We start from the raw sequence: 15272 nt of genomic DNA, 5'->3' as shown, positions 1-15272 counted from the left end.
CAACTTATTACTGGCAAAGACTTGCCCTGTCATTAACCCTTTAACCACAACTTATCACAATGACACCGGATCGGAAAGTTGGAAACACTTATACATTTTAGTTATAGTCAATGTATTAGAATAATCGTCGTAGTTGTAGTCGAATGATATTTTGTCCAACCTTCGTTTTAATAGGAGTATCCATCTCCGATGCCTTAGGACTCGTACATAAAACATGGCATACAGCTAAGGGAAAAGAGGGGTTTGGGCTTTTGTGACGATGAGTTAGGCGATCGGGTATGGGGGTGGGGGTAAGAAAAACGTGTTTTTGTGGTTGTTTTTTTTTGTTTTATATAAATGATTAACAACGGAAAGACGTCACTAAATTATTCATCTTTTACACTAAGTTGAGGATAGGGCATAGTAAGCTTATCAGGTGTGTATGATGTGTGGGAGTTTGGTCCTTATATTTCTAACGATGTGTGACAATCAGAGGCATCTTTTCTGGGAGAGAGCCCACCGCCCCCCCCCCCCTCCGCCCCCTCAGAACAAAATACACCTTATGTAGAAAATATATAGATTTTCCAGTGTCCGACCCCCACCCCCGCCCGGAAAATCGTGTCTGCCCCTCCCGAAATTTTCAAGTGCCACCCCACCCCCCACCCCCCTCTTCCCCGGTATAAAACACTTTGACGCTAGATAGGTAACGGTAATGCTGGGCAAAAACTTTTGCTGACGTCGTAAGCAAAAGGTCGGTTATCATAAACTAGACAGGGTCTAATATCTTAAAAACGTAGACAAAAGCAAGCAGCATTTTTTTTAAAATATGAGTTCCATGTTTAAAGTTTATGTTAAAGCCTTTATCAACAATATCTATCCCATGGAGCAAATGTTGGGCTGGTTTATTTTCCTCTGTCTCGATCGTACTTAAAATGGAAATATGTTTTTTATTTAACTTTAAAAAAATCCATGTTTTAAAATTTGTTTTAAAAATCCATCAACAAATGCTATCACATGTATCAGACGTTTTTCAGGAGCAGACGTTCAAATCGACGTCATCGGTAACGCTATCACATTATTCATCTAAGCCCCGCCCACTCCTCACCCGCTGCGCCGATCAACTATCAAGGGACATAATCAAAACTGCGCGGATAATAACCACGCAACGACGGCGGTATTCTCCCCTTGAGTGATTCATCATTAATTACTTTTTATGATGCCGCCAATGCTGCCTACAGAATGCAGTGACGTCGGCTGATTCTCTTCTGCCAGCAGGCGTCATTCAGCTGATATGGCGGTTGGTGCCAGAACCCGGTACAAGACAAGTGTATCACCGCACTATTACGTCCCCTACATATGCTGTAACGACTGGATTACCCATCCTAATGCGATACATTAGATTTTATTCCCGTGAATAATATATTGGAAGTAATCTTTTACATCTGTAGTGCATTCAGACATTTCGAGAAATTTCTTTGTTTCTAAATAACTTTTTCTTTTGCTTAAGATTCGGTTGTTGTTTAGTTATACTCGCTAGAAGAAAAAAAAAGAACTATATGCGTTTTAGCGCCGGGATGGTGGAAGAAGAGGGTGCCCCTGAGTCGACTCAGTTCTAATGGGTACCTGTCAGCAGTTGAAAAAAAAAAGTAAGAACGGCTGGACAACGTGCTGACAACACCGTCCTTTTAAATTTTAAACTTAGAGAATCAGATCAACTCTACTTCATCTTCCCTATTGACCATCTGGTTCAGGGTTTCTTTCAGACATTTTGCTCCGGTGATGGGGGGGGGGGGCATCACACTTGAAACTACCGGGATGAGGGGGGATTGGACAGTAGTTAAAATATATAGGCCTATTTTATATTTAAATTTTATTTTATTTTCTATTTCGTACCGACACACCGCCTACTCAACAACACCGGATATATACCTGGAAAAAAAACACGCGGCGGGCCTGAAAGGGAACATCACTTTTCTTGTATTACCTTGTCTGTCTAATCAGTACCAATCGCTCAAAAACACTATAGAAACTATCCCAGTAGCTATCATTGCTCCCTAAGATAAGCTTACAATTTACACGAAACCTTAGATCAACATTCACTGACTGAACTTGTGCTGCACCTGACACCTAACCCAAATCCTAATTCAGTGGTGACTAACCACGGGAAGATTTCCTTGTCCCTCCACATGTGGCAAAAACACCAGGCGTTTGAATGTCACATTATAAACCACCGTTTGTCATTATTAACAACCTTTACCATTATTAACCACCGATACCAACCTATTAAAATAAATATTGTTCCATTGTTAACAAATTTTACCATTATAAACCACCGTTTGTCATTATAAACCACCTATTACCATTATTTACCCGTATTAACCAGCGCTACCAACCCGTGAAAATATAGCTCACTTTTCCATCACCATGGTTACCTATAAAACAACAAAGTGACGGAATTATGAAAATACATTTCACAACAATTTCTTTTGTTAGACATGTGTTCTTCTGACTGCTCTCTAAGTAGCGTGAATTTCTTCAATGGTTCGCCTGGGTTTATATGCTTACCTATTCTTTTAGCCTAGAATCTATTATGTCATTCTTTTTCGTGTAGCTTTGGCAAGTTTTGTTTCGTTTGACTGAAACTTTTTATTTTCCTTTTGTTTTCTCTACAGTGTTCCGAAAAGACAAACAGAATAGCAAAACTATTATGGTTAAATTGTGATTAGATTCAAGAACAAAAAGAAATTATTCATTTTCATTATGACTCGCACCATACCTGATTATTTTGAATAATACCTTAAGGCCATACTTGAGATTTTGAATAATACCTGAAGGCCATACTTGAGATCTTGAATAATACCTTAGGATCATTACTAAGGTTTTTGAATTACACCGTACGGTCTTACCTGAGACCTTTGAATAACACCTCAATGTTATACCTCGGGTTTCTAACGTGAGCAAGATACTGGGACCACACTAGGTGCTCCATGCGTGAATAAGACCCCAGGGTCGGTGCTGTGTTTACCAAGAACCTAACCTTAACGCTAAATCCAAATGACCCACCTTCTTTGGTACCTGTATCTTGGCACTGGTTATTTGATTCCCCCCTCCCCCCACATTTCTCCCAACACCACGCCGCCCTATGATTTGTTTATTTAAATCTCTGGGAGTGCGCGGTGGACGTTGAACTAAAACCAACAACCCAGAATAAATATTCCCAGATATTTTAAGAATCGGCGCAGGTAGTAACGTTACATTAAATAATATTTAGCTTGCTGAAGTTTAGGGGACGGTGTAGTCGATTACATGATTTTTCTCAAAAAGTAAAGAATCCTCTTTAGACCTAGCGATCCATTGAAAGGATGAAGAAGAGTTCAAGACCCCCGTCCATGTGTTGGAATTAAAGATAACCAAGAAAATATGAATTACAGTAATCTGTTCTTTGGAGAATCTAGCGTTCCACTTTTTACCTTTAGCTATAGCAGTACTCGATATATGTGGTTGGGATAGTTAGCGCTTATGGTGCGGCCTAGCGGTAGAGCGCAAGACAGCTAACCAGAAAGTCTCGAGTTCGAATCCGGGTTAATGTCAATAGAATGTTCCAGCCATCTCTGATGGGTAGGCTGCCTAACTAGCGTTAAGGAAAGTAAAGTCGACTGGTCATAATGCTGATCACACTATCCCTTCACACGCCGAGCTCACAGAAACAGGTGAACTCTACTTCACTTGCCCCATGGACCGTCAGGTTCAAAAAGGGTACAGTCAACGTTTGACATCGTTAGCCACCCAGGCGTTTTGGCAAGTTGCGGGATGGCAAAACTCCGAGACATTGTCAAGTTGTTTTTGTCATCTTACGAAAACCACTTGGCATAAATCCCCAGCTAGTCAACAAGTGTGTCAGACGTATAGATACACTACCTGATGCTAGTCAGCAGGTACTAACGACATTTTGATACGGGTTTTTAACATTACTCCCTGTCAATTAACTCCCCGATAACATTTCTCCACCCCCCCCCCCCCACCACCCCCCCCATTCCTATATCAACACTCCCCCCAGTCAACTCCCCCACGGCAATTATCACCACACACTTAGGAATAATTATACACGCTCCCATCAAAGTAAGAATACCTACGTGGTATAGAAGGGTTAGGCATTCTATAAAATGCGAGCACTTGGCCGACATAGTACGAATTATATCACTAAGAGAAACACACGGAAAGTATGGAACAAACGTATCCCATCCTTCTAAACCTAAACCTCCATCTCGAACTCAACCTATACCCGAACCCAAACCTGAACCTAAACTTGAACCTGGTATTGAAACTAAGAATGAAACAGAAACACCTCGTTAAACCTAAACCTAAAATAAAACCTAAATCTTGTCAAATCTATACCTAAAATTATAACCTTAATCTAAACCTTACCCAAACCTAAAGCATTACAGTTGACAATGCACACTTTTGAAACCAGTTACCAAGGGTTTCGTGACTGTCGTCCGTGTATTCTATTAATCAACCTCACCCTAAAGCGAGTTGCAAGTAGAGTTATAATATCAATTCTACCCTAACTTTTACCCTAGTCCAGGTGTCGGCAACCTGCGGCTCGCGAGCCGCATGCGGCTCTTTTGATGTCAAGATGCGGCTCTTTCAGCTCGATGCACAAATATAAATAATTTTTTTTTTATTTTTAAAACTCATAAAAGTATTAGTCGGCAACACTTGGTAATGAACGATATAATAATAAATATAAACAGTACGCACTCGCCATTCTATTAGAATATTTAGTGACTCTTTATTTTAATATAGATCTACTTCCTTGTTTCCTAAAACTGAGTTATTTAAATATAAAGAATGCCTATGTTTGGATCATATTTATCGGGGCACTAGCGCCCACCACTATGGCGTGCTGTGTGAAAGCCTTGAGTGTAAGTTAATCACTCACCGTAACATCACCGTTAATCACTCACCGACGGTAAGTGGCGCTCTCGTGAATCCGATAACACTACCGCCGGGGCGTCGCGTAGCCCCTAGCTCGGTTTAATTATCGAATGTCGCATTGTAGGGTGCTCCTCAAAACTAAGGAAGGCGCTTAGTGCTCACGGGATTGCCCTGGGCGCCAAATCGCACCTGTAGAGACGCCAGAGGGCGCGCCTAATTCAATTTAGTGAGAGACTATAACAACCTATTGTATCCATAGCCTATCGCGCTGTTTAAAATGAACGTATTGTTGCCCATCGTGTCTATAGTGTACATCCTTAAAAAAAAAACTATGTAGGCGCTATAGTGCTCGCAGGGTCGCCAAATGGACGAGGCGCCGGCGGTTGCGTCTGTTGCAGTTTTGCCGCTGAATATAGTAGTACCCCTAACCCGCTATGCAGAACGCCCGATTAACGGATGCCAAGTACTAACATAGCCGCTCTGGAACTCTGGGCGCCAAAACGTGTATTGACAAAAAAATGCACCACCCGGGCGCCGCCTATAAGAAATTGTAATTTTTTTTTCGCAGCAATCTTCTCGGGAGTATTTTCATCTACTCTCCAAAGTTTCATGGCACTCGGATAAACTGTGTCGAACCGCATACAACTTTCTTTACAGTATATAGAGAAAAATCACACCTCTACCCCCCTGGGGCGCCGCCCTTGCGAAATTAAAAAAAATGTGCACAAACCTCCCTAGGAGTATTCTCAACAATTTTTGCAAGTTTCATGGCGATCGGATGTAAGGTGTAGTAATGCATAAAAGAAAAACAGACACACACACAAACACACATACATTGTTATATATATATATATATATATATATATATATATATATATATATATATATATATATATATATATATATATATATATATATATATATATATATATATATATATATATACCAAATCCTAATAAAAGATCATAATATTAACAATAGTATAAAAATGTTGGCGGCTCTTTAAAAACTTGGAAATTTTGTAAATTGTAACTTTTGGCTCTTCTGTCTCAAAAGGTTGCCGACCCCTGGCCTATCGCGCTGTTTGAACTAAACGTATTGTTGCCCATCGTGTCTATAGTGTACAGCATTTTATTAAAAAGGGCAGGCGCCATAATGTTCGCAGGTAAGCACGGGGCGCTTCGGGTCGCGCAATGGACGAGGCGTCGGCGGTTGCGCCTGTCGCTTATAGCCGCTGAATAAAGTAGTACCCATACCCACTACGCAGAAAGCCCAAAACGTGTATTGACTAAAAATGAACCACCCGGGCGCCGCCCATAAGATATATTAATTTTATTTTCGCAGAAATCTTCTCGGGAGTATTCTCTCTAAAGTTTCATGGCACTCGGTGTCGAACCGCATCCTACTTTTATTTTTATTTTACCGTATATAGAGAAAAATCTCACCCTTCTGGGGCGCCGCGAAATTTTTAAAAAAAAATTTTTGGTACAAGCACCCTTTCCTTGGAGTGTTTTAATCAACTCGGTAAAGTTTCTTGACGATCGGTTGAACGGTGTCAATTCGCAATCGACTTTTATTTGTATATACCGTATATAGAGAAAAAACAAATCGTCGGCCTGCCGGGACGCGATCAACGCGAATTTGAAAAAAAAGGAAAACGGCACAAACACAATCAGACATACATTGATATATATATATATATATATATATATATATATATATATATATATATATATATATATATATATATATATATATATATATATATATATATATATATATATATATATATATATATATATATATACACACACATATATATATATATACATATATATATATATATATATATATATATATATATATATATATATATATATATATATATATACCAAATCCTAACTAAAGATCATAATATTGATATAAAATTGTTGGTGGCTCATTAAATAGTGAAAAAATTTGTAAATTGTAGCTTTTGGCTCTTCCATCTCAAAAGGTTGCCGACCCCTGCCCTAGTCCTAAGTTTACATTGAATCCTAACCTTACAATCATGTAAAATACTCTAGTATTACGACGTTCCAATTGAAATGAATAACCGCGACTTTAAAATAAAAGAACTATCGGGGGGAGGGAGGGGGGATGAGGAAAGTTTAATTACCTGTTGTCATTCAGGTTTTGTTTTTTTTTTTTTGTTTTTTTTTTTTTTTTTTTTTTGAGTTATCGGACCTAAAATATTAAGAAGAATATGGCCATATATTTAATTTGGTAATGCTTATTTCCGCCAACGATAGAGGGAATACGCAAGGTGCTGATATCCTCTCACATCCTGTCGAGTTACTTTATTTAATAGTTATTTTTAGAATTTTTGGACGGAATTTTGTTTAATTTCAGGTTATTTTTTTTTACAAACTGTTTCAAGCGCTGCGATAGTATGACGGCCATCAAGAAAGATTCGGGTTCGGAACTTGTTAGAATTATGGTGGGTTTTTTGTTTTGTCATTGCTACAAATGGCATTAATAAGATAAGGTTTAACGCATTATATCTTACTTGGTTAGGGTTAGGGTTGTGGGTTGGGTTTAGTGGAAGTGGTTGGGATTGAGGTTAAGTGTTAAGGATTATGGTTTGGTTTAGAGTTAGGATTGGGTTAGGGATAGGGATAGGCTAAGAAAATTTTTAAAAAAGCTTTGTATCAGAGCAAAAATTAAGAATTGTAACTGAATTAATGAAATAACTATCTTTTAATCTTTTAACGTATGGATCTATATGAGGAGGCTTTTTTTTTCCTTTCAGAAAATTTTGTCTTAATTTAGAGGAAATGCGAAAGGCGCATATATCATTTCACATCCTGTCTAGGAAATAAACACTGTGCTTATTCCCTCTCAACTGTGAGAGGATATACCCATCCTCAACAGGATGTGAGAGGATATAAGCCCCTTGCGTATTTCCTCTACCGTTGGCCGAAATAAGCACAACCATTTAATTTTTATCAGATGGTATTTTTAGAAAGCCTTCTTCCTCAATAACAAAAAAAAATTATCATAATCCCTGTACAACGGGATACAGCTATCAGAAAAAAAATATTGTATCGAATTTGCATGGGTTTGTTTGTTTTTATGTTTAAAGCCCTTTCCATGCCTCATTCTTCCGAAATATGTAACCACGATAATAGAAAAGCTGACGCAAGGCTAATAAAACAAGGGACATGGTGTTTGTTTATCACACGGTTTCATAAAAACAACAATCCCGGAAAAAACATGGCGACAGTCCGCTGTGGCGCCATCTGGAGGCGACGATACATAGATGGGATAACTCTAGCAGACAGAAAAAACACGACACGACGGAAACGCGACACGACATTTTATTGATATAAATCGCACAGCGGGAGCTAGAGACGACAAATGTTGTTTTTTTTCAAGCAGAAAAGTTGCCGTATTTGTTGTCCCTCTTTGTTTGAGCGAAGTAAACACAATTTTATGAATCTCATTCAAATGTCACTATCTAGTCACCGTAAGTATTTGGCCTATAACTTTTCTAAAATTTTCTTATATTTAACTTCGATTAGTTTTTATTGTTTAGGTCGCCAGGGTTAAATCTACAGTTATTTTTTTTACGTTAAAATCGAGGCGCGGTTATAGATAGAACTGAATGTAAGCCTTATTTTTATTTTTCTACTTCGGCATATGAATAGTAGTTCAATACCACTCACTTAACCAAATGTCATTGATTCATGTCGGGTACAGTTTAGGGCTGAGTGAGCTCAGGTACATCCAGCGGACTAGAGCCTAGAAACTGAACTCTAGAAATCTGGATTAACGAATTGGCATTTAACCATTTGATCACGTGACCACAACATTTAACCATTTGACCACGTGATCACAACATTTAACCATTTGACAACGTCACCACAACATTCAACCATTTAACCATTTGACAACGTCACCACAACATTCAACCATTTAACCATTTGACAACGTGACCACGACATTTAACCATTTGATCACGTGACCATCATTTAACCATTTGACCACAGCCTTTAGCCATTTGACCACGTGACCACAGCATTTAACCATTTGACCACAGCCTTTAGCCACTTGACCACGTGACCACAGCATTTAACCATTTGACCACAGCCTTTAGCCACTTGACCACGTGACCACAGCATTTAACCATTTGACCACAGCCTTTAGCCACTTGACCACGTGACCACAGCATTTAACCATTTGACCACGTGACCACAACATTTAACCATTTGACAACGTGACCACAGCATTTAACCATTTGACCACGTGACCACAACATTTAACCATTTGACCACATGACATCAACATTTAACCATGTGACCACGGGACATCAACATTTAACCATTGGACCACGTGACCACGACATTTAACCATTGACCACGTGACCACATCATTTAACCATTTGACCAAGTGATTACAGTCGAGTCAGAGATGAGTACATTTAATGACAACGTCAGAATTCATGCTAAAAATAGCAGACAGGTAGAAAGGAAAATAAACAGTTAAATATAGTTGATGTGGTAGTGAGTTATGTCGAGTACACGATACAAGTGGTACCTCTCTGAGACAAAGATACGTGGAGTTATCTATAAGGGGGAACTATCTGGGCATTTGGACAATAACCGATACGGAGTTATCTTTGAGGGGGGGGGACTCTTTTCCAACACGGTTATTAAGGGGGAATTATCTGGGAATATACAAATACTTAATGTAAAAAGGGTAACTCTTGGAATATGGACAACAACATATATTTATCTTTAAAGGAGGGTGGGGGACTCTAAAAACGTAACTTGGACAAACATGAAGTAAACGGTAAATATTTTTCGAACAAGGACATTGTCATAGAGTAGATTTAAATATGACTAGACTAACAGTAGAGTAAGGCATAGTAATCAATAAGGACGTTTTAGAGTTCGTATTGACGGTTTGAGAGTACTAGCTGTTGTTTTACTTGTTTGACAGAACGTATGTATGTATGAGTACAAGGTGGCTAGTACAGAACAATGTAGGAGACATGACTGGAGAGACAGTGAATTGAATAGTGGGCGGAAGGAACTTTGTTTTAATAGTTGAGTCAAGTTATATATGTATAATAGTGGGGGAATATTCATCTTAAATGTGTCGTTTTGTTTCTTTTGCACGGAAATATATCAGGCGCCGCCCTCTTCACTGAAGATAGTATAGTTAAGTTCATAGGCATAGGACTTTACTCCTCTCCCTTCGTCAAATTCCCCACCCCCACCTACCCCCTGACATTGTCCCTCCCCGGAAACATTAACCCCTTATCAATTACCCCCCCCCCCCCCAATTATTAAGAACCCTAACCCCAATCTAGGTAACCCTAACTCAACATCAATCCTAACCCCTACTCTAAGCCTACATCTAACCCTAACCTAACACTAACCATAACTGGGCGTGGGGTAATTGACAGGGGGTACTCACCGAGATAAACAAACAGGAAGTTAAGGGATAACTCTCTAGGTACAATGACGTCACAACAACAACAAACAGCGAGTTATCAGCCCATGGCGTACTCACCTTGTGTTAGTACCACGTGACACACAAACGCTAGGCTTAACACTTGCACGCTCGGGGCGGCCATGACGTCACGCTGTCCGATCCTTACGTCACACTGTCAGAAGCACAAAAACGATCAGACAAATGCAAGCTGCACACCCTTCGTTCACCTCACCTATGTAAAACCTCTTACATGGGCTAATTAAGTGCAGGAGGGGGCAAGAGTTATGAATGTATGTCAAATTGTTCGATATCTGGAGCATTCATAACCTAGATAGAATCTAACACGGAACGTTCGTAAATTGGAATATTTATAACACTGAACGTTCGTAATGTAGAAAAAAAAAATTCACGGACAGATCGTATTAAGTTCAGTTCGTAATAAGGGTATTCATAATCTGGAAAGTTCGTAACACTGAACGTTCGTAATATGTAAAGTTCGTAACACGAAACGTTCGTAATATGTAAAGTTCGTAACACGAAACGTTCGTAATTTGGAAAGTTCGTAACACGAAACGTTTGTAGTATGTAAAGTTCGTAACACGAAACGTTTGTAATATGTAAAGTTCGTAACACGAAACGTTCGTAATAGGTAAAGTTTCTAACACGAAACGTTCGTAATATGTAAAGTTCGTAACACGAAACTTTCGTAATCCGGCAAGTTCGTAACTCGGAACGTTCTTACCTGAAAGGCTGAAATCCCAAAACGCCCTTAATCTTAACTTAAGTAACGATAAAAAAAAAAAAAAACTCTAAATCATGACCTCCCACCTCAAATTGAACGACGCTTGTGTATACAACAAGACTTCACTTCTGAAGATGTTGATGGTTATGTTCAGAGGGTGTTACATACAACTTTTTTTTTTTAATTTCCTACATGTGTTTTACCTTACCTCGTTTAAAAAAAAATGTGTTTTCCTTTTTCACATAAGGCGTGAAATACCCAACATACGAAGTTGAGTGAACACGTAGCAAAAAAAAAATAATATGTAATCTCTTTCTATATCCTGCACCATTACAGACATCATATAATTTTTAAAAAGTTAAACTAGGATGCATGAAATAATATTTTGGCCGATCGCCGTTTTCTATGTTAATCGCTCCTCTATTAATAAACTACGGGTTTTTCCCAAACTGCAAACGCGTAGTGTACATCATCACTTTATGGTGCCTTGTTAAAATAAAATGTGTTAAAATTTGGCTACAAGTCTATGGAGGAATAATCGAAACTCGAATAACAATTCGTAATTCGAATCTTTGTTTTTGTAACTCGAAACACGTAACTCGAATCTTTGTTTTGATATTTTATTGAATTCGTATCTCGAATCACCCTTAGCTACAGTACACTACTATACGACATTTCAAAAGCGTTGTTCTACAAAGCGAAAAATGGGGGGGGGGGGGGGGATTACAATCAGCGGCATAAGTAACGTATATAAAACTACACATAGGTCTGTAAACTAGCCTGTTGGCTACTGAGTTGAAGCATTTTCACGTGCAGATGTTTTACGACACAACTGTTTACATTTTTTTTTGTCTGAGATCTAGCCTCATACACTAAACCTGTATCACACTACTTTACCTGTGTGTAAGCTTGGCCTTCGGGCGCAATCAAATCTGACACTTGTGAAATCTGGCCAATTAAAACCGGAAGTTGGTTCTACCCCCCCCCCCCCACCCCTCCCCCTCCTTTTGTCCACGCGTCCGGGTGAGAAGATTTCAACGTCAGCCTGGTTAGGTGTGGTATCAACGTGACCCAGGTCAAGACGACCAGATACTTATCCTAAACATGAAGCAACAAATCCATAAAGCACTTGTTCATCTTGACCCAAAAAGACCCGATACTTATCCTAAACATGTAGCAAACAAATCCATAAGGCACTTGTTCATCTTAACCCAGTTCAAAAGTACCCGATACTTATCCTAAACATGTAGCAACAAATCCATAACGCACTTGTTCATCTTGACCCGGTTTAAAAGTACCCAATACTTATCCTAAACATGTAGCAACAAATCCATAAGGCACTTGTTCATCTTGACCCAAAAAGACCCGATACTTATCCTAAACATGTAGCAAACAAATCCATAAGGCACTTGTTCATCTTAACCCAGTTCAAAAGCACCCGATACTTATCCTAAACATGTAGCAACAAATCCATAACGCACTTGTTCATCTTGACCCGGTTCAAAAGTACCCAGTACTTATCCTAAACATGTAACAACAAATCCATAACTCACTTGTTCATCTTGACCCGGTTCATGTCAGTTTGATACTGATCCCAAACTTTTAGCAACAAATCCAAAAGCAAGAATTCATGGTACATGGTACATGGTACATGTATATGAAACCATTGATGCGGTTTTACACATTTTGGGATAAGTGCCACGTTATCTATATGGCCATCTCTTCGCCAAATATAACCCCCTACATCTTCCCTTTCCCTGTTACTCATTAATATGCACGTTATATACTTGTGGACCGGTCTTAATATCCTCATAAATGTGAAATCCAGTATCCACATAAGTATGAGATCCAGTATCCACAAAAATATGAGATAAAATACTCAAGTCCAGATTTGGTCTGTATTCTACATATGGATTGGGACTGTTATCCACCTATGCTTTGGATCTGTCATCCACAAAGATTGGACCTGATATCCACATATGGATTGGACCTGCTATCCACATATAGATTGGACCTGCCATCCACATATAGATTGGACCTCCATCCACACATAGATTGGACCTCCATCCACATATAGATTGGATCTGTCATCCACATAGATTGGACCTGCCTACCACATATAGATTGGACCTGCCATCCACATATATATTGGACCTGCCATCCACATATAGATTGGACCTGCCATCCACATATAGATCGGACCTGCCATCCACATATAGATTGGACCTGCCATCCACATATAGATTGGACCTGCCATCCACATATAGATCGGACCTGCCATCCACATATAGATTGGACCTGATATCCACATATAGATTGGACCTGCCATCCACATATATATTGGACCTGCCATCCACATATAGATTGGACCTGCCATCCACATATAGATCGGACCTGCCATCCACATATAGATTGGACCTGCCATCCACATATAGATTGGACCTGCCATCCACATATAGATTGGACCTGCTATCCACATATAGATTGGACCTGCCATCCACATATAGATTGGACCTAATATCCACATATAGATTGGACCTGCTATCCACATATAGATTGGACCTGCTATAGACATATAGATTGGACCTGCTATCCACATATAGATTGGACCTAATATCCACATATAGATTGGACCTGCTATCCACATATAGATTGGACCTGCCATCCACATATAGATTGGACCTGATATCCACATATATATTGGACCTGCCATCCACATATATATTGGACCTGCCATCCACATATAGATTGGACCTGCCATCCACATATAGATCGGACCTGCCATCCACATATAGATTGGACCTGCCATCCACATATAGATTGGACCTGCCATCCACATATAGATTGGACCTGCTATCCACAATATAGATTGGACCTGCCATCCACATATAGATTGGACCTGCCATCCACATATAGATTGGATCTGATATCCACATATAGATTGGACCTTCTATCTACATACAAATTGAGTATATTATCTCCATATAAATTGGTTCTAGTACCCATATAAAAAGACGTGTATTTAAAAAATAGCTGGCAATATTTTACACCGTCTAGACCCGTCTCGGATATTTCCCTAGAGACCATAGTGGGAAAATAAATATGTCTGTTTTAAAACATAACCACATAATATCTTTCTAGCTTCAGAAAATGGACAAGACTACTGAGTTACCCACTTTTGTTTTTGTAAAACCCTTCATTTTTTAGATTTGGTTTATTACATAATTTAAAAATAAGCTTGTAACAATTTTTTTTAGAAATTCGAGCTGTTATGTTCTTTCAGGTTTAAGCAAGGATTTTAATTAATTTTATCATTGCACTTTTTCTATTCTACACTATTCGTACTTTGTTACCTCCCCTATTATGGATGTATCACAAAATAGTAGGACAGTCGGTTGATTGTCTGCCCTTGGGATCTCAATGTTTTGACAAACAGCTAGGAATAAGGGGTGGGCGGACGAGTCATCAGTTTTCTCGGTTGTAAGGTTTTTTTTGTATTTAAAAATATTTGCCGTTTCTTCCAATATTTTACGCAGGCCACAATTTGTCGTAACTTATTTCGTAAGATCATGTACGTATTTTAGCTAAACCATTTGTTTTAGTTATGCCAATTCTGAACAATTGCAATTTTTTTAAACAAGGATTTAATTAAATTACGGTTCATCCAAAACTGTATTGTTGTTTTAGTCCCATTGACCCTCTCTGAAAAGTTTCCTTTCCTCTCCCCACCCAGACTTCTGACACTTTCATTTGACCTTCACCCCTTTTACTGTCATCCCTTGCAATATTTTTTTATAATCAAATACATGACATCATGTAAATATTCATTATATACATTTGCAAAACCTTTCGTTTTCAGTTGGTGTTCAAAAGTATGTTAAAAAATTGGATGTTGATGTACTTGTTTTAATTGCAAATAAAAGTATTTTAAAAAAAAAAAAAAATTTAAACTAAGTAATAATGTAAATTTTGTAACTGTAAATATGTTGTACTTTGTATTATGGAAAATAAAAGTATTTTTTTTAAATCTAAGTAATAGGAGGACTGCAAAGGTAATACCAAATGATAAAATAATTTGAGATATCCTATTATACATGTCCCTAATTCCCCAAAACAACCCACCCACCACCCC

The 15272-nt window shown here is 38.6% G+C and overlaps 1 protein-coding gene across 4 annotated transcripts in view; it reads right to left on the bottom strand.

Annotated features, from left to right (window-relative positions):
- The window catches only part of LOC131930047 (neuronal acetylcholine receptor subunit alpha-10), a 71195-nt gene that overhangs the window by 28868 nt on the left and 27055 nt on the right, over positions 1 to 15272 (bottom strand). For 3 of the 4 annotated variants that reach the window (XM_059286409.1, XM_059286411.1, XM_059286410.1), the window contains exon 2: positions 10477 to 10570. The exons of the other annotated variant lie outside the window; for it this stretch is intronic. In XM_059286409.1, coding sequence (XP_059142392.1) covers positions 10477 to 10540 — 64 coding nt within the window. In that variant the 5' untranslated portion in view covers positions 10541 to 10570. The remainder of the gene's footprint in view (positions 1 to 10476; positions 10571 to 15272) is intronic. 4 annotated transcript variants of the gene reach the window in all.

This window comes from Physella acuta, unplaced genomic scaffold (genome assembly GCF_028476545.2).
Source record: "Physella acuta isolate Inbredline_101_S28 unplaced genomic scaffold, ASM2847654v3 ptg001707l, whole genome shotgun sequence".
NCBI classification, from domain to species: domain Eukaryota; kingdom Metazoa; phylum Mollusca; class Gastropoda; family Physidae; genus Physella; species Physella acuta.
This window is presented reverse-complemented; position numbering and strand designations above follow the sequence as displayed.